Genomic DNA, 22,380 nt, shown 5'->3' on the forward strand with positions numbered 1-22,380 from the left:
GCTAGTAAGCAAGTACAGCTGCCAGGGTTTAGGAATGGGAGGAGGGAGATACATCACAACTTTATCAGGCAACTACCTCAGTAAACAGCTTTTTCAAGGTTTATAGTTGGCAGCTGAATGTTACGAAGATGCAAATAAAGACCAGCGAATGTGGTCTGACTACACTTGAAAGTCCGAAGAAGAGAAAAAAAAACCCACAGAAACACTGGCAATGTATAAAAACCAACGATCTTGGAGACATTTATTCTCAAAAACTTGACAGAACAATCACAGTTAGCTGAACACATAATCAGCTTTCACACCAAGAACATAGTGAAGTTTCCTCCCTATAAATGACACGCACATTACAGGTCTAGTTTCTTGACTGGCGGTGGGGTTTCAAGGATTTAGGAATCCCAAAATGGCGGGAGATGTGTGACGTGGCAGAAACAATGATATACATTAAAAATAAAGTAAAAAAATACCACATTAGATCTGGTTTGAGTTGGGAACTATCAGTTCCACACATGGGGTTCATGAAACCTCCTGCTCTCACTACTACAAGGGGAGGGGGCTCTCATGGGAGAGAATCAGCTGTTGGCTGTGGAGCCGGGTTCTGGAGACTGAAGAAACTCATATGGGTCATGAACCATTTCAGCCTGGTCCCCAACACCCAGATGGGATGGGCTCCCTGGAAGGACAAAACAAGAAATGGGTGCATCAACCTATGACTTATTGACACACTACTGACATATTACCATAACCCTCAGCATTTACAAAGTAACAGTTCAGACAAATACCTTCGGTTAGTTCCTAAAAATGTTCCTTAGGGCACCGATTTTGGAGTTGGTTTTATATAGAACAGAAAAAAAAATAGAAAATACAACTTGGACAGGTCACCAATCAACCACAGGGCGCACACACTCAAACACTCATACCCCAAGGGCAATTCAGACTCCAATTACAGTGAGCTAACCTACAGTACATGTCTTTGGCCTGTGGGAGGAAACCCACTCAGCCACGTGGAGAACATGTAAATTCAGAAAGGCCCTTGACTGAGATTTAATCTCAGTACCTTCTTGCATATAAAAATATCATTTAAAAAACACCTAGCATTTTTATTTCGTTTGTAAGTAGGAAAAGCCAGGTTATGTTATGTCTTGAAAATGACATTGCATTTCAGTGAGCCTAAAACAGCATGAACAAACATTTGGGAGGGCATAAAATGTCCTTAAATGCCTTACATCTAAATGAAATCATTATTACTAATACATAGTACAATTAAGTACCCCATTAGACTATTATTCTAAGATCTGATACAGCTGGAAAAAAGACCATTATGGATTCAGGCCAACAGTTCCACAGAATGCATGGAGAGTACTGGCTGCACACTTCTTCCAGTAAAGGTCCTCTAAAGATAATTGCTGTTTGATAAGATCAGTCATTGTTCAGGGCCTGCAACGGTTCTGCCATGAGCTGCGAGGGGCAGTCAAAGTTTTTTGGTCCTCACCCAGATGGTGCTGGTCTCTCTCCGATGCATTGGACAGCGAGGAGAGATTGGAGGAGGGTCGCGACCCCACCCTGTCCGCCTGCGCCTCCTGGAGGTCCTGCAGCAGTTTTGCGGTCTCGTCGAAGTGCAGGTGCCCGTCGTCGTGCTCCGACTCCTTCTTTACCGTTTTACCTGGAGATGATCACAACGCTACCGGTGAGCCTGCTGATAATACTGGCTTAGCTGACAGGAGATACGTACACAGAAAAACCTGCGCTATAAACAGATTTGTATCATCTCAGCAAGAGGCCACACTAAAAATATATTCTAATTTCTGCAGATCACATTTATTTACCATAAAAATAAGTGTATAGGATAACTGCTGCTTTTACATTGTAGAATACACAGTTCTCCAGCACAAGATTACTCATCTATAGGAATTTGTATTTTGGCAGAGAAATTGTGAAATAGTGCAAGTAATTTTTCATCATAAGGGAGATACTGACATTATGCTTTAACATAACGATCTGATGATCAATAATCTTAAAATGCAAGACATTTCATTTCATTAAAACGTTGTGTATGACATACGTTTATGGACAAAAAGCCTTACCCAGATTGTTCAACAGTGACATATCCAGGGACATGTCTGAGTAGGTCTTTATGGACATGAAATCCAGAACAGAACTGTTCTCTCCTGACATGCCACTCCCATCTCCCACCTGAGAGTCCAGGAGCTGGGTCAGTAAATGCATGTGCACAATGCAGACTGCTGTAAACTTCACTACAAAGCACCACTAAACCATAACCACATTGACAGTTACATTATGTTACATTACTGCCATTGCGCAGACAATCTTATCCACAGTGACTTACTATAAAAGTGAAATTTAAAACAAATAATTTTTAAATCAAGTTAAAGAAGACTTTCAACAAACTAGAGTGTCTGGAAAAAATGTAGTTTACCTGCATGTCACACAGACTGGACTTGATCTCATCAGGTTTGATCACCATGTTTCTTTTCTGAAGAAAAGGGAAGTTTTCTATTTATTTATTTTACAACATTTCTCCAAGTGCAATCTGTCTACTATAAAATGAACTTAAATTTAAACTAACCACTGATAAGAATTATGCTGGGCAAAAGTTTCTCATCAGCTGAAAGAATTTTTGTTTGTCTTAATATAAATCTTCCAGCCACACACACAGACACACACAGAAACACAAACACACGCATACACACACAGCACACAACACACCACACACAACACTCAACACAGACGCACAAACACACACACACGCTACCTGTCGAATTTGGAAGACGGATTTGGAGTGATCGCCTCCTGTCATTTTGTCCAGCAGTCCGTCCACCAGCGTCTTGGTGAAGCCCCCACATCCCTTTACAAACTCCTGCAGACTAGAAGACACACAAGCCTGGATTACAAACGACCTACAGGAAACAATGCTGGCCACTAAATACAAACGGACCGAAGTGGATGACACATCTCAGCTAATACTAAATCACTTGTATGTATTTTAGTATTACACCTGAAAAGACAAACCCTGAAAAATACCCTTCCTTTCACTTTAGTCCACACTCCAGCCCCACACCCACTTCCCCAAGCTGCACCACATACTTTAGAACACTCTACATCACATAAGCAAACAGTGTCTCTGTCTGACTCCCTTACCTGAGTGCACACTGGACCCCCGTCTCATCCCCATAAGCAGAATAAAGCACCTCCATCTCCTCAGGGAGCAGGTCTGGGTACACTGTGTTGTTCTGGAGGGTCTGTGTGTTATATGCACTGTTGAGGAATGTCACTACAACAGGAGAGAAAGAAAACATTAATGACCGCTATTCAAACGCAAACAAATATGACCAATACAATTATTAACAGCATCTAAACTCAAATTAGTGATGACTATTCTTTCAAATGCAAACTGACCCATTTATCGTCTTTGAACCTGCCTGCTCTACACATTACATATGCTTCACCATTTTAGACTGGGGTTTAATATAAATCTATGCCTCAAATAAAATATTCAAAAAGACATGCCAGTTTGTACCATGGCCCAACTGAAGGTGCACAAATTATGTACACTTCCTCCTTTAAGGACCTACCTTTATTCCTTCGGTCATCTTTGAAGCCCAGGGTAGTTAGACCAGGCAAGAGCTTAGTAGACAGAGTGCTCAGATCCACTGGGTGAGTTTCCTCCTCTGTTTCACATAAGATATGAATGAGTGAGCTTCATTCCACATAAGCTTAACAGTGGAAAATGAATGGAAACTAGCACAGCTACAGGCAATGCCGTGACAACAGAAGAGCGAACGCATCCATTTGTTTTCAGACAGAAGCTTTGATGATGACGGTGCTGGGGTCCGTGATGGGAAATGTAAATGAATATCTATAGCCAGCACAGATATTTTGGGGGAAGTGAAAAAGTGATAAGCTCCTAAGAATTAGAGGAATATGAATATCTCTCATGAACAGCAGGAAGAATACATTTTCAGGCACTTCTTATATGCAGAGATATGTTTGTATGGAATTTACACCATTTCCTGTCTGCTCTTTTTTAAATTTCAGTTGTACTTTTGGTAGAACATACAGCTGTGACAAAATGCAACAAAATATGGACACCCCAAAACAAAACTTTAAACCCAGACAACTGGCTAAGGTCTTAAACAGAACAGAATAGTTGTATGAGAAAATACAACCAAAGGAAACCTTTTAGTCAGACTTCCAAATCAAATTTCAAAAACTGCTTTCCTGTGCAATTCTTTATGTACACTTGGTGCAGCACAACTACTTTCAAGTGCCAAACAGATATATCTGTTAAATGGCAATTGCCTATTAAAGTCTGATTAATTTCCCAGAGAACGATGCTAGCCCTGCTGACTCTCAGCACAGAGCTCAAAAGAGAAATGGCGTCTGTGGGTTCTACACATGGTGTAAATGTGGTTAAAATATGCAGTTCCCCCTGACATTGTAAAACATTTTAAGCTCCTTCAAGGGATGAAAGATGATCAAAGTAAAGTTAGTTCATCATTTTCATTTTAAGCCTACCTTCTGCATCTGGGTCCTGCTGATTCACCACAGTGTAGACCAGAGAGCCATCGGTCTCCTTTCTCAGGTACCCTATCTGACAAAACACAGACACAAACTCTCAGGGAAACCCCTGCACCAAGGCAGCCATGTTGACCGTGTGAGTACAATGAGGACAAATGTAATTCTTAAAAAAAATAAATAAATTGGGTTTCACTTATAAATCATATCACGAAAACCAAAGACAATATTTAGTCTGTACTTCAAGGTTAATTAAACCTATAAATCTGTATGCTGAATTTGATATGGAGGCAGGCCCCACAGGGAAAAGGGCAAATGTGTTAGGAGGAACTATTTTCTGAGGTCTATAATTGCTTCAGTTGAGTGTACATGTGTGGCTGGTGCCAGAATTCTTGTTTCTGACAAATTTCCTGCCTATGAAATGTCATATCTGAGTGACTGGCATAAAGCATGTCATGTGTCATGAGCTGTAAGCAGAGACTCTGCTGTGGGTTAATGACACCTTTTCACTCATTACGGTAATGTTACAGTAGTGCACACTGCAGATAAACTCTCTGGAAACACTGCCATTCATACTCATCATTCTGCTGCAGAAAAATGTCAGTCTCAACACGAGAATACAATTAGCCAAGTATGCCAAGTATTATTCTCAAAGCAATTATTAAGAATGGCAATATTTTCCCCAAGTCCCCATGCTACAGATAATCCTAATGCAATTCCAATACCCCAAAAAATGAGTGAAATTATTTTTACAAGAGGAACAAAAAAAAGCCAAGCTCAGAATTGCCCAGCCCTGCTCCTGTAGATATATCCTCCTGAAGGTATTCAGTTCAACCCTAACAAAGCACACCTCATTCAATTAGAAGTTCAACAAGATAGAGATGCTAATTAGTAGAATCAGGTGTGCCAAATTAGGGTTGAAATGAAAACCTACATGACAGTACATCTCAAAGAACAAGGAAGCCCTGGGCTTCACTCCTAAAAAGCATTTTGGCCGCTTAAATGTTATAAAAATAAAATGGCCTCCCTTATTCATAATAAAACAGAGCTGTGAGGGGATGGAATGCTCCAGGCAGGAGGAGTACTTTGGAGCTGGGCATGAAGCGGCTGATGCGATCGCGGGCCTCGTCGGCAGCGTGCTCCACCAAGGCCAGGACGTGCTCCTCTGCCGTGCTGTCAGTGAGGCTACAGGCGTTCCCCTCGGGCTCATACGGGTCACTGCGGAAGCGCCAGAGAGACAGTCACTCACACCTTTAGTGCAGTTTTGTTGCTTTCAGGATATTAAAAGCAAACTTCAAACGTTAACTCATTCCACTACTCGGCTATTTCCAAAACTAGGGTGCACTAATTTTAGGCTAGTAATCACAGACCAACTCATGAGCCTGCCAGAAAAACTGTGCTTCATGATTCCAGAGCAAATGGAATTAAATCAGCATCATCATAAAAATAAAAAAACAGATCTTTGTAGCAAAGTAATTATTGGTACAATTCAGCAAGTTAACAGTCCATTACAGCTCCAACCATCATGAAGTTCAAGAAGCATCATTCCCCTCTTGATTAAGCCATCCTTCATGTCTGGAGAGTAATGCAAACCATAATCTTCAAATAACCTGCACTTAAACCACTAATGACTTGACTAGTTTAGAACCTGAGGTCCAGATCCAGGTTGATAATCCCATTTACCTGATGGGGGGCTGTTTTTTGGACTTTTTGGCAGACTCGACTGGTACAGGTATGACCTCAGGAGGGGGCTCTTCAGAGGCAATGTCCTCGTCACCCAAAATGGCCGCCTGCTGAGAAAAATCCATGTCCTGCATGAAAGACATGCTGCGCTTCAGAGCTAACAGCCGCTCCTGCAAACAGAGCAGAGATAAGAGCCCCAAAGGGGGCACTTAACGCTTCCTGCAAACAAGCAGGTGTCACCATGACAGCCAATGGGATGGGATGGGATGGGATGGGATGGGGGTGGAGATGGTGCTGGAATGCTGGAATATCACAATCATGCAATTAATTATTGGAGAAATTAGTACTTATAAGTACTTGCCAGCAGATTTATAATTTACTCATTTTCCTTATTGTCATCACATATTATCATATTCTTATTATTACTATTATTAATAATCCAAGGGAGCCTTCCTGCACCCACACTACAATTGGATGCAGAATGAGTTTATTCAGCACGTTATTTAAAGGGTCAATTAAGGTTACGTACCTATCCCAGGTGTACATCAGCAGTACTGCATCTAGGATTTTTGAGCTTGCAACCCTTTAGTTACAAGACTAAATCCCTAATCACAGCTGCCAGACAAAGACCAGCTCGTAATCTTCGCTCGAGTGGCATATCAACTTACATTTTGACAAATTACTACAATTTCTCAACTTGGCGTAAGTTTAAGAGACATGCCCATCAAATTGAAATAAATAGTTTTCTGAGCCCTAATGTGAGTAGTTCATATAGTATGGGGCTCCTCAGCAAGCACAGGAGGAAGACATGCACCACTGGAGTAAATGTCTCTGTAACTGGAACACTGTGCACAAAGCGTTCTAGCACAACTAGCTGAGAGAAACAAATCATTATATCAAATCATTTTGTGAATGCTGGGAGTTGAAGTCCAGAGATGGAGGGGAAAAAAATCTTTGGTTTAGACTTCACATGCCACACAGCTCTGGACCACATTAGAAAAACTAATAAGAGAGTGGACTGTGTAAACTAATTTAAAAAAACAGCAGCAGCAGATGAATTTGAGTTTCCTGTGTTCTTTGCATGAGAAGATCCTTACTTTGCTCATCATCTTAAACCCAGTGTGGAGCAGTTTCTTAGCTGCCTTGTAATAGACTGTCTCCGGACGGTTGTAGACCATGGCATTGTCACACATCAGCTTGAAGTCTGCCTGTGAGGCACACAGAGAAAAAAACACACGTAAGAAAGAGCGCCTCCTCTACACAGACACTTTTTAAAAAAGGAAAGCTTGCTAGAGTAAACTACATGTTCTACATAATATATCTCCTTCCATTGTAAATACTCTTATTGAGATTATAGTTTATTCGTAAGGAATGCTATCTCTTCTATAACAGCAGCTAAACCACACAACAGACTCCCAACATGTAGGCAAATGTGCATCATTCTCACAGTTTGCTGATCATCTTAAAATTGACAATTGAGGCCACAGATGTCTGGCTTGTAATCAGTAACACAAAACCACAAAGAGATAAACCCCCCCCCCCCCCCCCGGAAGGTAAATGTATTACCTTGAATTCGGTGACAGTTTTATACTCGTTGGTTGTGATCTTGTCTTTCATGGTGCTGAAGTCCATGGGGTGTTTGATAATCATGGAGTAGCCAGGAGCAATGGCGTCTGTGACTGGCCATGCGAAGAAGCCATTAGGATCCTTCCTACAAAATGACAGACCAGCTGCCAGTGTAAATAAAGGCAATGTAGTACTGAATTTCACTCATTTACTTACCTTGCCCAGGACACTCACACTCAGAGGGCAATACACTGTCCACACAGCCACACTGCTGGGTTCATTATGCTAATGTCTCACCTTTGTAGCTGTCGCAGGAAGTGTTCTAGGAGCTGCTGCCTTGGCGTGCACTCATTCTCTGAAGAATTAAAGCATAGACACACGCGCGCACACACGCACGCACACGCACGCACACACACAGCATGTAAGACTATATAGGGTCACCCATTCACTGCCAACAGATCTTACAATTCCTTCAAATTGAATTCCTGCTTATGAAGAAGCAGCAAAAACTGAATAATAACTAATCACCCAGTCCAGAGTGGACACTGAGTGGCCCCGTGGGGTCCCCTACCCTGCTGGGTCCTGCAGGCCCGGATGGGTCTGTCTGCCAGCTGCTGCTGCTCCACCTCCACCTTCACCCTGGGGTGGAACTCCTCCGTTTCTGCTTCCGTCTCAGCCACCTTCTCCCGCTTCCTTTTCTTCTCCTCCAGCGGCTGAAACAGGCACATACACGGCCTTCTACCCACGTCCGCTCTCCCTCAACATCCCCCAAAACACACCTGTCTGCCCTCTTCAGATTATCTACAGCCAAACCTAGATGTTACTTAGGAGGAGAGTCTCACCTACGGCTCATGTGGGACCTGTTACTCTATGGCTTTGTTTCAAGAGGCAGAATGTCCTCTCAAGAATTAATGAGGAAAAATAACAACAGGCTCAATGGAAACAGGCGCCGCTTGAATGCACGCGCATCTGATGTCGTGGAAACATAAGCCATGGTCTCATGCACTGTGCCAGAGTCACACTGCGCTTTGCATGCGGCAGACTGATTGAACCCTGGCTTCTAAACCCTTTAACCTATGCAAAGTAACACAGACCTCCTCTTTCACACCAAGTTAAATAAAAACTTCTTCAGCACCTGGCTGGCTGGTACTTCTCTCACCTAATGCCAAGCAAGTCCATCAACAGGAACCCAATATTCAGGCAGTTTGATAACCTTTCCTTGAGTTAATCTATGCAAAGCATATGGTTTGGATCACTCCAAAAGAACCATTCTATGTAGCTGTCATGAGAAGCTCACCTCCACATTTTTTGGTAAAGAGAATGGCTCTACTGGAACTGCAGCCTCACTTTCACACAGCTCCCTTTCTCGCTTCTTCTTCTTCTCCTCCTAAAAGAGATGGTTACATTTAGTAGACACTCTTATCCAGAGCAACTCATTTATGTCCTTCACAGACAATATTTACAGCAGGATATCTACTGAAGCAATTTTTGGTAAGTACTTTGCTCAAGAATACAACAGCAGTGCCCAACCTAGTAGTAAAACCCACAACCTAGTTGTAGCTAGTGCAGTACGACAGTCATGGTCATGCAATAGTTTATATTACCCATTATCTGTTTTGTAGACTCTCTGAAAGAAACTAAATGAATGGCTTGCATTTACCAAATTACCAGTTTATTACCCTAGATATTTTACCACACAATGCAACAGCCTTCAGTCTATAAACCCAGTCCCCATCACCATCTCTTCTCAGCTTGGGTGTAATTCAGCTCACTCACCTTCCTTCTCCTCCTCTCCTCATCATCTCCATGCTTATCCTTCTCCTTCTCTGATTTCTTCTTTTTCTTCTTCTTCTTTTCCTTGTGGCGCTCACGCTCATGGTCGGACCTCTCGTCATAGTAACTTGAGTCATGCCCCGAGCCTGACCGTTCTGTCACTTCATTTCCTCCCACTTTCAGTACCAGCTTCAAGGGCTTTTCAAGAGGTTTGTCCTCATAGCCTGAAAACACACAAACACAGTCAAACGTCTTACGCACCGTATTTCCATATACAACCGTGAAACACAGCAGCAGTAGAGTATAGTGATTAAACGGAACTGGCATTCCAAAATCACACCGATCCTTGTCATGCATTATGTGACAGTGAAAGCTGAGCATGAATGAGCAGAGATCCTACAAATTTAAAATATTCTTGTTCCTTCTCTCTCCTCCTCGGTCAGACCCAGCCATGAATCCCCACACACCTGAACAATTTACAACATATAGTTACATGTATGCGCATGACCACATATGCGCGTGTGTGATCGTATAACTATTTTCAGTGTAGGTTTATCCGTATATAGACCTGGTGGTATTCTGCTATGTTAAATGCACATTTAGTAAATCGCTTAGGTTACTCAGATTTAGATTCCTCGTGTAAAAAACGGATCTATCTAGCGGTTCTAGCTTAAGCTGGCAAACAAATCAATGTGAAGTTACATAGTAGGTTAATAGAAACATGCATTTAAAACGTGAATGCGAATATACATATGATGCACTGAAAATACAGTTGGCCAGAAAAAACATCGGAAACTCAAGACAATCCATTCTGTTACAACTATTTCGTCCAATCAACAACCAGGTATTGCGAATCAAAACAGACGGTGGGAAGCAGGTATCAAGCTCCAGTCTCCCAAGCCGTCTCTCCAGGACGATTTTGCTGCCTCACCGTCAACAGTTCTCCATTCCGGCTTATGCTTTTTGTGTTTTTTTCCCATATTTAAAAATATCTTTAGAACTGTATAATTACAACGTCTACTCCATTGTCTTCAAAATGGCTATATAGGGAGCTAGTAGGCTAGCTGCGATATTGTATTCCAGTGTTCAATAAAACCAGGTTATACCGGAAGTGTTTATTTCGAACCTCCCAAATAATAATGTTTACTTCCGGGTGACTTAAAGCTGCGCGCCAAGTTCAATCTCTTGTACATTTCTGTGATTTGCTAATAGTTAGCTATAGTATATTTAGCTATCTTAAACATTAACGATTGGCACCATGGACGGCGACAAAATGGACGTGGTTGGGGATCTCAAGCATGCTCCAAGTGACATAAGTGCCACCAATGTGCATGTTGAAGTTCACGTGAAATCTCACAGGTATTTTGCTAGTTGGGTAATAACTTTAGCTACTGTGTCTGTTTTGGTTGACTGCCAAACGCTGAACTAGCTGGTTACCTTGGCAAGCCAAGCATTATCAATAACCTATCTACGATAGCTGATATCTAGCGAACTGCAGTTGGCAAGCTAGCTAATATAACAGTTTTTCCAGTTTGAATAGACTAAAACGATTTTCGAAGTCGTGTTGCTGGTTAAGGTTACCGGTAACGTCAAGCAGGTATTCTACCTATTGTCAATTGAATTGATGTTACAATTTGCAATAACTGTTGAGACTAGTTATCTAGCTACATTAAATGTTAGCGTTACATGTCAAAGACCAGAATGACAGTTGATTTTAAAGCTAATACGGATCAACTGTTCCATTACATTTGATTTGGTGTAACTTAACATTACAGTTTTTAGAATAGTTAGAAGCTTGCTAATTAAAGTAGATGCACTACGTTTATATTTTTATTGACTGAAACTGGTTGAACTTCAGGAACACAACATACATTTAATTTGGCAAAGACAACACAATGACTCACAGGATACTTCCATCCATCTGCTAGTTCATTAAGCGAGGCTCTGTTAGTACTTCGGTGGGATAACGTTAACGTTACCTCTTCTTGGAAAAATCGGGTTGTTGCTTTAGTGGAAGTGGTGCTTATGGGTCAATAACGCGGACGAAATCGCCAACTGTGTTGTGAAAGACATTATGCTGTAAAAGGCGCCACTCTTTAAATTGATTAAAGTACTTATTAATCTGGCCTTTCTGGTTAAATCAAATATGAAATAAATGCTATTTAATGCTATTCTAACCTTAGGATTGGTTCATTGCAGCACTGCGAGAAGAGATGACATTAAGGTGCACGTGCTGGCACTGCTCAACCGTCACCGCGTGGTGTTCGGGGATTACAAGTGGGTCGAGTTCGATGAAGACTTCCTAATCAAACACGTGGAATCGGTGGCCATTGTGGATGCAGAGCGACAGGTAAAAACAGTCGACTCCAGAATCCGTATCACTTATCACTTACTGCAACAAAATTAAATGTGGTTGTTCAACTGTAATGTTCACTTACCCCAGTTATGGTTGTATTGTTTTCTTTGTTGTGGGTCTCATGAGATAATATATTGACTGGTGGTTTCATTTAAACTAAGTGAGAAGACTACCATTGTTTTAAGTAAGTGGGAAGAGTCAAATTCACAATGTTTAATGGAAAATATACTGTTTTCCTGGCTACTGAATGTGTTCATACAAAAACAACCTGATAGATTGTAATTGTGATGGAAAATTCAGTGGCAGTGATCCTGTTTTCCCCTCAGCCCATTGATCTGAAAAGCTGCTGTCTATCCATTCATATCTTCTCCCTCAATGATGAGGGGCCCAGCACCCTAAACCTGGAGGAGGAGGAGGACCTATCTGCTGCCAATCACTGGCTGTTACCAGCAGGTGGGTGGAAAAGAACTTTGTACCATGCAGAGCAATTATTTGTGTCCTCTACAGCTATTGCTTTTTTCTATCTATTACTCCTCAGTGGTGGGGTGAGCTCCTCACAATCATGAACAGAAGTATCAAAACCTTCTTATTAGACAGCCTTGATCCAGCATATCTTGTAGAGCAGCAATTTTGTGTACTATCCACATACACAGCTGGATATTTACTAACCAGTTGAAGTTTCGTACCTTGTTTAAGAGTGTCAGCGCATGTGCCAGCCAAGCGCATTAGCCAGTGTGCCCGATTGCTTGTTAATGGTTTTCTGTTCTTTTCACAGCTGAATTTCATGGCATTTGGGAAAGCTTGGTCTACGAGGATGGAGTTAAAACTCAAGTAAAACTTCTCAATTGTTTCATAGACTCCAGTTTTGTTGTTTATAATGAATGTTTGGATTCAGTCATGTCTTTAAATTTTATGAACCTTAAAATATTATTTTGCAGCTCTTGGATTATGTTTCAACAACGATATTCTTCTCGGACAAGAGCGTGAACAGCAACCTGATATCATGGAACCGGGTTGTCCTGCTTCATGGTGAGGGCCAGAACATGACTGGTGTGAAGCTGTTTAAAGGCATACTGTGCAGGATTTCTTAGCCTGTGTTAGCCTACAAGAAAATAAGTCTTCTCCTCCCTCTTGGACCCTACCCTCTCACACCAATTAAGTTACCCAAACTAAAGCAGCTAGCCGAATAGCTGGAAGGGACGTTAATATCGTGAAATGAGCGACCATGAGCAACAGTAAAAAGGCAGATTCGATTAAGTACTTCCATTACATTGAATAGTGGTTTTATCGTTGGAATTAAATTAGAAAATTTCAGACCCTCTTGGAAGTCCTTATTGTTGCTACCTTCAGACTGCCGATAACATTACTTGCAGGTCCAACAGAAAACAAGTCACTTTAAATCCCCTTGGCGAACTTCAGCTGAAAAGCAATTCCAAGGTTAACTGTAGTTTTTGAACAAGCCCTGTAAGTTTGTCTTTTTGCTTCCCTGTACCTGGACTTCTTCGCTAGCTAGCTCTGCAGCTACACCCACCCCTCCCCACAGAGAAAACAGTACCACACTTAGAAACACCCCAAACACATTTTAGAATAATAATTGCAGGTAAAGGTATGGGAATTCCACAAACGTGTGTAAAGACAGAGGTTACCAGTGCATCATAGATATGCCTTAGCATGGTTATTTTATTATATTTTCATGCTTAAAAATCCTGCATAGTATGCATTGAGTCATTTGAATTTGTAATGAAGGGCCTGATGTTTTTCTTTGGCTGTGTATTTAGACCTTCATTTTAAAACATTGAAATAAACACTTGGAAAAAAGTAATTCAGATATGAATGATGTCTTATTTGGCAACATTGAGTTAAACATTTTTATTTCAAATCATATTAGAAAAGGAGTGTGAATTTTATTATAATCTGTCCCATGCAGGGCCCCCGGGCACTGGGAAGACCTCTCTGTGTAAGGCTTTGGCCCAGAAACTTTCCATCAGACTTTCAAACAGGTGAGTGTGTGCTTTGACCAAGATCGGTTGAGACACTGGATTAGGAAATAAGTGCCTACCAAATTCTCCCCTCTCCCTCCTAATAACGTAGACAATCTGTCACTCTTTTTGTAGGTACACGTATGGCCAGTTTGTGGAGATCAATAGCCATAGTTTGTTCTCCAAGTGGTTTTCAGAGGTAAATTTGATATGATTTACCTTGATGCTTTTTATCTAGGGATGCATTATCGTACTTAAAGTAGATTTGCATATTTTGTTGCAGAGCGGTAAACTTGTCACCAAGATGTTCCAGAAAATCCAGCAGTTGATCGATGATAAAGAAGCTCTGGTTTTTGTTCTGATTGATGAGGTAATGAATATACATTTTTACCCTTTTTTTGTAGTGTAGAGCAAATTATTAGTTATTTCTCAGGACAGCAGTGTACAAATTGCAGCACCAATGCTGAATTGTTTGTAAATGTCAACAAAGAAATAACAAGCTAGCTATAATAAGCATTTTCATTTCTATTTTGAACTAGCTTGGTAGCAAGCCGTAGTTGCATTTACTGAATTTACAATGATAATAACTAGCTAATGCATGAATTAAACTGTACAAAGGGAAGTAGTCTTTCGCTTAAAGAGCACAGCATAAAACAAAAGGGATGCTGCACACAATACAAATCTATCGCAAAATGCATAAAATCTCTGGCATAGTTTTCCCGCTCATTTTGGTTCTATGTCATGTCCCAGGGTCTACCTTTAAAGTCATTACTAAAAGGAATTAGGATTTGTCCGGGACCAATTTAGACCTTGTAAGGTATATTCAAGGTGTATGACCCAAGCTGTAACCATCTGGTATGGCAGATACAATCAAAAGCTTTACTGAAATCTGTGGTCACTTGTGGTTAACTTGTGCTGATTGTTGAAGTCCACAGAGCAGTATGTTGTCGAATGGCCTTAAAGACTGTCATATGAAGTGTTACTAAACCAAGTCTCAGAAATGATTGCTATGTCAGATTTGGTTTCGTTAAAACACTTAAAAATCTTTAAACTTTCTGCAACACAAGAAAGTATTACAAAGGAATAAGGAAGATAAATTAGGTTTGCTATGTTGCGGAATTCTTCATTCTGGTTGTGTAATTCGTAGATTGGATTACATTGCTCTTTCTGTTTGTTAGTATGCTGTGTGGCAGTCCTACTCAAACAAATTTTCCATAACCTTTATGATCTGTGTAAATGATCTGATTCCTAAAAAGCTTAGGTTCTCTGCGCTGTCAGAATTAATTAAACAGAGTTTACAAATGTGGAAATGCAGCAAAATGGCAGAAAAAAGGACCTCATCTTTAGAATTTCCCAGTTTACGGCACTGGACTAGACCAATAAATGGCAATGTGGTAATGATAGTTCGTACTGAAATTATTAATGCACTTTGAGTTGATTGGTGCATGACTTGCATTAAGTGTAATGCATTTTACTGCATTTCATTTTGTGCTGTGTTCTATGGCATCATGTTTGCCTTTGGCGTTGGTGTTCCCCCTAGGTGGAGAGTCTCACGGCAGCCCGGAATGCTGCCCAGGCAGGCACCGAGCCGTCGGACGCCATCCGAGTCGTCAACTCGGTCCTCACACAGCTCGACCAGATCAAACGGTTAGCGAAACCCTCCAATTTTTATTATTTTAAAAAAATCTAAAATTGTAAAGCGTGGCTTCAGACAATCATTGCTGTGTTCTTCTGTCAATAGCAGATTAAGCATATTTTAAAATGCTGATTATTTATAAGTGGTGGCTATGATTCTGGGAGTTTCTTTGTTTCAAGTAGTTTTCCCAAAAGAGGTGCAGTATGCTCATTGGCTTTTTAAAAAAAGAATTATACCAGTCTTGTAGGTTCAAACATCATGATTTGATTAGTCATAATGCATATCAAGATCTATGAAGTTGACCTCTCATCTCCTTCCTCGTTTCTTTTTACTCCTTAAGATGTGTAGCTTTAAATTTCTTAACTGAAATTGTCCCAGTGGACAAACTGCACATTAATATGTCCACCGGTTGCTTTGAAATGTGTTGCTTATCCACTGAAAGCAACTTTTTCCAGCATGGTTTTTTTCCTGTCGTATAATGAAGAACTGGCTTGTGTAAGGTCAGGTTATTTCATAGAGTCAGGCTCTGTGTTTACAAAACCTGGTGTTTCATGCTTATTCATAGAATTATTTGATGCATATTATCAATCAGATTTCTTTCAAAAATCATTTCTCAGGTCTGCACTCATGTTTTTTCGGACTGTGATGGTTTGCTTGTTGGCTTATCTCCTCTTCTCCAATGTCCCCAGGCACCCGAACGTGGTGATCCTCACCACCTCCAACGTGACGGAGAAGATTGACTTGGCGTTTGTGGACAGGGCTGATATAAAGCAGTACATTGGCCCTCCCTCCACCGAAGCCATCTTTAACATCTACCATTCCTGTCTGGAGGAGCTGATGAAGGTTTGGCCTGCTCTGGGGAGAAGCACAGCTGTGTTTATGCCTCAAATGCCAAGTCAGTGGCTTCATAGGAGTTCTGAGCAAATGCACACGCAGTAATGTAATTCTCTCATATCTTCCTGACACCCAAATGGGTCTTTAACAGTAACACCAGCTAAATGAAGTTGAATGCATTGGGGGAAACAGTCATGCTACTTACACTTGCACCAGCTGTACAAAATCTATGGCAGACATACTGTAGTTGAATATTATGAAATATAATTAATTTAATCTTAGCTTTTTTTTTGGTCTGTTTGGGTGAATTTTCAACATGGATATCAGGTCTTACTGCCATTGTCATTCTTTCTCTGCTTAGTGCCAGATTATCTACCCTCGACAACAGCTGCTGACCATGTTTGAACTGCAGACCATGGGCTTCCTGGAGAGCAACGTCTCTGAGCTCAGCCTTGCGCTCAGGGACATCGCAGTGTGAGTGTCCGTCAGTCAGGCCCTGCCTCCACATCACCAACAAGGCCACAACCTTGTGGAGTAGTGACAGCATGTGCTTCACGCATAACAGCAGATTTTGTTTTACAGGAAGAGCAAAGGCTTCAGTGGTAGAGCACTGAGGAAACTGCCATTTTTGGCCCACGCCCTCTTTGTCAAGGTAGGCTCCACTCAGGGATGGTCGACTGATTGTTGACACAGACCAAAAGCTCATTTGATATGCTTTTTTGTTTAGCCCTTTGTTTTTTAAAACATTTTTTAAACAGTGTTGCCTTGTTTTGTCTGCCTGACGCCAGTGTTCCTTCTGTCCCCAGACCCCAACGGTGACCCTTGAGAGGTTTATGGAGGCTATGGACCAAGCAGTTGACAAACAGATCTCTGACAATGCTCACCTGGTTAACTGTGTGTGAGGAGATTTGACCCAGTACTGCCCTGCCCCGCCCCTCCCCTCCCCTCCACGCCCTGCCCATCGGCCAGTGGGCTGCGTCCTGCCACCGCTGCTCTACGACGCTCGTGTCCACCGGAGATCTGCTGGTTTGAACCACACGGTTGAACGGCACCTCTAGGGCCACGGATCTGCTGGAAGTGAATGAATATCAACCTGATTCTCCAGTTGACGCTCATACCAGTTTTATCCAAAAGTGGTTAAAATGTAACCTACCGTTGACCACGGTGGTTCCAGACGGCCTGGCAGATCATAGGGACCTTTACACCAGCTATGTACCATCTAGCACAAAGCACTCAAATGGCACAATATTTGTGTTTTCTTTTCTAATCATGGTAAATAATGGAGCTAAATGCCTCCCACTCCCTCCTGTCATTCTGGCCATAGGACCCGGAGCTATCTGAGAACACAAAGGCCACTCTTTTGAACTGTATGTGCTTTTCATGGCTTTTGCTGTTTTGGTCAGCTCCTTCAAATTGCGTAGATCACAACTCTTAATTTGTTTAACTGGCATTCCATAATTTTTGGTGATTGCTGTTTGTTTACTGTCAGGTTTTCATGAATCCATAGCATTTGTCTGGTATTTTTGCTCTTCCTTGTGCATGTTGTGCTGTGATTTTCTTACACCCGTGTTCAGGAAGAGAAAGCCTCCACTACAAGGCTGTTTCCTCATTCAGTGTTAATATACATTTAAAATCCAGGTTTGTCAGGTTGCAACTGAAAATGTTGCAGTCGTAATTGTCAGGATGTGCATATAGGTTTTCTGTGTAATTGTAAAATTATTTGAATGTCATCAATGTTGTGATAGTTTAATATTTTGCCAAGGTTAAATGCATCCCAAATACATATTACAGGAAGAGGGATGAGAAAATGTAAAATGGAGGTATCTGTCTTATTTCAGAAGAAATTCTATTTATATCTCACATGAATTTTGTGGTTTTCTGTTTATTCCATATGTGAACCTTTTTGGAATATTATATGAACACTCAGTCCTTCATGTAGGCATTACTCAGGATGTTGCTGTGTACCATTGGTCTTTGTGTTTATATAAAATGTTGGATTTGAAAAATGAAATGCAGTCATATATTTGGGATTGACTGAATGTTTTTTTTTTCTTGTTTTTGTAAAGTGGTCTGCACTAATACATAGTCCTATGTATGTTAATGCCTTCTAACCAGAGTGCATGAATCCAGTCGAGCGGGACAGGTGTAACCAATTATTCTGACCTAATTTTTTAAAGTTGTGGTTTATTCCTGTGTTGGACCACAATAAAAGTATTTTCACCAGTGGAATGTCTGCAGCTGTTGCTTGTGACTTTATGTAAATAGTCAGATCAAATAAATGATTGTACTATTTAAATCCTTAATAGCAGAAGTTGGCATGAAATAATAGAATGAGCCAGCCTCATTTTGAGCCATTGTATTGGTATTTGCAATCCTCTGCTCTTTCCATGAAGGAAAAAAAAAAACTTTAATCAATTTGAATGCCTCTGTCAGCAAGAGCTTATACTAAAATTCACACTTTCTCATTTTGATTAGTACTGATGCATGACTTTTTACAGATAAAACTGTTTTTCTGTAAAAGAGGGCTTGTCTCAGGCTGAGAGTGAGTCCGTATGAAATATTGAAATATTAATGATGAAATTTTAGTGTGTGTTGACAGATATGGTTTATGTGAGGAAAAGAGTGCAAAGAACAACACTGTAGACCGTTATTAAAAATACTTCACCGCTAGATGTCGTAGTAATGCAGAATACGCGCACACCTCATTCCACGAAATACTACTGCAGTCTTGAGTGGAGGTAGACCGGAGATATTGACATGAAGAATTTTAAATAAGAACAGTCGCGAATCAAAACGTTTCTCTACCAAACTGACGTTTTGGTTACCTTTGCACCATGGAATAAACAGGAAAAAGAACGCATGGAATCGGATATTTTCAGATCCGTTTTGGGCCACATTCATATGTGAAAATAAATCCGATAGGAATCGGATATCTGCCAATGCGACTGTCATCTTAACTCATTGATCGGAATTTCCCGCTCATTGCGATTCGCAAGTCATTCAAAATGCGATATTCTCATACTTTTTTTCGCATTTGAATAACGCGTAACGTATATTACATGCGCAACCACTCCACCTATAACGGAGAAATAAGTTTAATGGTAAATCCAGTGTCGAATACCCAGGTTGTGTGCCTTTTAAGTAGGCTACGTGGGCGAAGCATCGGGATAGGCCAAAATACAGGCGATGTTCGTTGCGGACCTAAGATGCTTCAAAAGGCTTGAATTATTATTTCAAGCTCGTCTCGTTTTGTGTCCATTGCAGATGGTGTTATGACCGTGGCGGTGTGGTTTACTTTCGCATCGGTAACCAAACCCTCGTGTACGTATACGGGTTGTTTCCAGTGTAAACTGTGAGAGCAGGTATCTGATAATGGTCACTTTTAGAAGTAGATGTAAACAGGCGGTCAAAAAAATAAGATATAGGCAAAAAGATCGGAACTGGGCATGAAGACCTGTGGTGTAAACATAGCCTTTGTTTCTGTAAAAGCAGGAATCTTATCAGCAATTGGTTAGGCTATAGCAAACTTGTTTAGTGTTTATGTTCCCCAACTGCACACATTTAGTCAGTAAAATGAAAAGGAACATGTACCTTTCATTGTTATGAAAAGTAGCTTTTTTATGGAGTTTTATAAACTAAATGAAAATGCTATTTGAATAGGTGTCTTTTAATACGCAATTTCTGTTCCCCATACCATATGCGTGGTAACAATAGTCATAATAGAAATTTAAATGATTGTGTTCTACCTTTTAAACAAGGCCACACATTGATTTGTATATATTTTAAAAATACTGTTGATTACACAGTAAACTCAGGTCATCTGGTTTCTTGCATCTGAATTGCTGATCTTAAGGAAAAAATGAAAACCTTCAGACTCTGTGGCTCTCCAGGACCAGGATTAAGAATTACTGCAGCGAAAAGAGAAATGCATTAATATAAAGCAGGGGTGTCCAATCTTATGCGAAAATGGCTGGTGTGGGTGCAGATTTTTGTTTTAGTCCAGCACTAAGACACCTGATTCTACTTACAGTCTTGATTGAAGACCATGATTAGGTAATTGAATCATATATTTAGTTTATTAATCTTTTGAGCAAGTAAATGTCATATTACTGCTCTCATTTTGTAATGTGGCCATTTCCTACTGCTTCTAACAAAACCTACTATGCCCCAGTACAACATTTAAAAATGCTGCAGTCCACAGTACTAAGTAATCCAACTGAATTTAACCTGTCACTTGCAAACCCTGCCCTGGATAAGTGGGTATAGATAATGGATGGATGGGATGGATGTAGATACCCTAATTACCAATTAGAGGTGATATAACTTTTACAATTCTATAAAAAAAAAGCATGTTGGGTGTAGTGTCGACCATTATTTTTTGGTCGTGTGTACATGCCTGCTGTGACTCCTTTGGAAGCGGTGGGTGTTTATCTTGTATGACTGCAGTACATGGGAGCATAAAGCCAGTGTAACAGCAAAGTGGGTGTTCTGAGAGGGTTGATCAGAGTAATTCCACTGGTACGTTTACACTTAAATGTCCGTCATTCTCCTAATCAAAATGCGTAATGAAATCAATGCATTCAATTTTGATGAAAAAGTTTCATTATAGCTCCGCAAAGTTCTAGTGAAAGTGTTTCCTTCAACAACAGATATAATACTTGCATAAAGGTTTAGGCAACTGGTCCCTCCAAGTGATCCACAGTTCTCCTGCCCCACTGGCTTCCTCCCTCCTCTTGTTCCGCATCTCTCCTCATATCATGTCACTAGCTGCCGGTTTCAGCTTGCATATTTCAAAACCTACAGACAGTATACACTCAGCAACACCGCCCCTACATGCCTTCAGACTGTCATCCTCAAAAGCCCAGCCTGTGTGCTGCACACTTCCTCATGTCTCTCCTGTTTGCAATTTCACATTAAATATGACCCACATCTGGAAAATGTACAACTTGTGTAATCTTTCTATTTCGTAATGGAAAATAGAATATGCACGTGTTGTTCTGCCTTTGTTGGAGAAAATACTTTTCTGGGGGAGATTTTTTGAAAGGTAAATCTACAGTTTTGCCAATAGTCTTCTGGAACACAAAGCTTTATTGATCAGAATCTCAGATTCACAGGATTTATTTGGTTTAATTAAGGTGTTAACTGAATACTAATCAGGATTTTGGATTGCTTAACAGGGATGCCAGTCTGTTGGAGAATTATATAGGTAAGGGTGAAGATACAGGGTGGTACAGATGGTACAGGGCGATAACAGTATAAACACTATTAAGAACATATGTCTTTCGCACAAGAATTATATAGATCAAATTCCAAGACCTCAATCAGACCTGCACTAATTTGAAGTGTGAATGAAAACACTGCCTTGTACTACTCTACTGATTATCCTACCACCCAAGATACTTGTGGAGTACCAGTAAGAAAAAGAAATTACTCCAGTTTTAGGGTTCCACTCAAACTAGCCTCATTTCTAGTTTGTGCACTGTGTACCAGCTTTCGCTTTTCCTCATATACAGATTTCCTTTTGCTTATAGGACAGCTGCTGTACTGCAATCAATTTGTCTTTGCCTCTATAAAAATTTAACTAACCAACAGTGGTGCCCAGTGAGCTGTCATTGAAGCAAAAAACTTGTCTTTAAACCAATAAGGATTCAAAACCTGTTTTTCGTGATTGACAAGCTCAGCAATTTTTCTTGACAAAGGATCATCCAGGGAGAGTTGATTTCCTTGTTTCCTTTCACCTAATTGTGCCTAATGTGCTCTGTACTTCAGATATGTTTTCTGCTACACAAAGATAACGGAAATCATCTTTAGCTTTATAGCTACTTTGTGGTTACTCATGAAATGGTACATTCGAAGCACACAAAAAGGCAGAGTACCACCATTATATGCAGTTATGTGGTAATGGGTGAGTCTGACTCCATTCCAACTCAAAAATTCAAATTCATTTATACCATTTGTATAAAACGATCAAAACAGGCAAAGGATGAGTTTTCTGCACCCCCAGTTTATACTCCAATGAC

General features: G+C 40.7%; 2 protein-coding genes across 6 annotated transcripts; one reads left to right on the plus strand and one right to left on the minus strand.

Moving 5' to 3' along the window:
* Window positions 1-209: 209 nt before the first annotated feature.
* On the minus strand, window positions 210-10,670 carry brd9 (bromodomain containing 9). 5 transcript variants are annotated; one of them, XM_035385649.1, is made up of 17 exons: window positions 10,487-10,670; window positions 9,559-9,779; window positions 9,080-9,169; window positions 8,354-8,495; window positions 8,080-8,137; window positions 7,783-7,927; window positions 7,314-7,424; window positions 6,217-6,323; window positions 5,619-5,751; window positions 4,534-4,609; window positions 3,591-3,686; window positions 3,157-3,289; window positions 2,771-2,882; window positions 2,435-2,491; window positions 2,082-2,205; window positions 1,490-1,660; window positions 210-670 (listed from the first exon to the last, which is right to left on the minus strand). In XM_035385649.1, exons 1-17 carry the CDS (start codon window positions 10,533-10,535, stop codon window positions 570-572), a joined length of 1,926 nt encoding a protein of 641 aa, XP_035241540.1. In that variant the 5' UTR covers window positions 10,536-10,670; the 3' UTR covers window positions 210-569. The 5 variants fall into 5 exon arrangements, with proteins under 5 accessions (XP_035241540.1, XP_035241548.1, XP_035241533.1 ...); XM_035385657.1 differs by having other exon boundaries at window positions 2,082-2,190; window positions 6,217-6,326; XM_035385642.1 differs by having other exon boundaries at window positions 6,217-6,326.
* On the plus strand, window positions 10,669-18,593 carry trip13 (thyroid hormone receptor interactor 13). The gene is made up of 13 exons (XM_035385669.1): window positions 10,669-10,914; window positions 11,755-11,905; window positions 12,238-12,364; window positions 12,687-12,742; window positions 12,850-12,940; window positions 13,839-13,911; window positions 14,026-14,089; window positions 14,174-14,260; window positions 15,431-15,537; window positions 16,216-16,369; window positions 16,722-16,834; window positions 16,943-17,012; window positions 17,167-18,593. Exons 1-13 carry the CDS (start codon window positions 10,814-10,816, stop codon window positions 17,260-17,262), a joined length of 1,290 nt encoding a protein of 429 aa, XP_035241560.1. The 5' UTR covers window positions 10,669-10,813; the 3' UTR covers window positions 17,263-18,593.
* Window positions 18,594-22,380: the final 3,787 nt, after the last annotated feature.

Source organism: Anguilla anguilla, chromosome 1 (genome assembly GCF_013347855.1).
Source record: "Anguilla anguilla isolate fAngAng1 chromosome 1, fAngAng1.pri, whole genome shotgun sequence".
Taxonomy (NCBI): domain Eukaryota; kingdom Metazoa; phylum Chordata; class Actinopteri; order Anguilliformes; family Anguillidae; genus Anguilla; species Anguilla anguilla.

What these genes read in the sequence shown, in the direction of transcription:
- brd9 (XM_035385628.1), bottom strand. Translation starts at nt 10,535, where the DNA reads ATGGGAAAAAAACACAAAAAGCATAAGCCGGAATGGAGAACTGTTGAC. An exon ending in GGCCTGCAGGACCCAGCAGG is followed by an intron (nt 8,138 to 8,353) that starts GTAGGGGACCCC and finishes TTAATTCTTCAG; the next exon opens with AGAATGAGTGCACGCCAAGG. An exon ending in GAGAGACCAGCACCATCTGG is followed by an intron (nt 671 to 1,489) that starts GTGAGGACCAAA and finishes TTGTCCTTCCAG; the next exon opens with GGAGCCCATCCCATCTGGGT.
- trip13 (XM_035385669.1), top strand. Translation starts at nt 10,814, where the DNA reads ATGGACGGCGACAAAATGGACGTGGTTGGGGATCTCAAGCATGCTCCA. An exon ending in TTGTGGATGCAGAGCGACAG is followed by an intron (nt 11,906 to 12,237) that starts GTAAAAACAGTC and finishes TTTTCCCCTCAG; the next exon opens with CCCATTGATCTGAAAAGCTG. An exon ending in GTCTGGAGGAGCTGATGAAG is followed by an intron (nt 16,370 to 16,721) that starts GTTTGGCCTGCT and finishes TTCTCTGCTTAG; the next exon opens with TGCCAGATTATCTACCCTCG.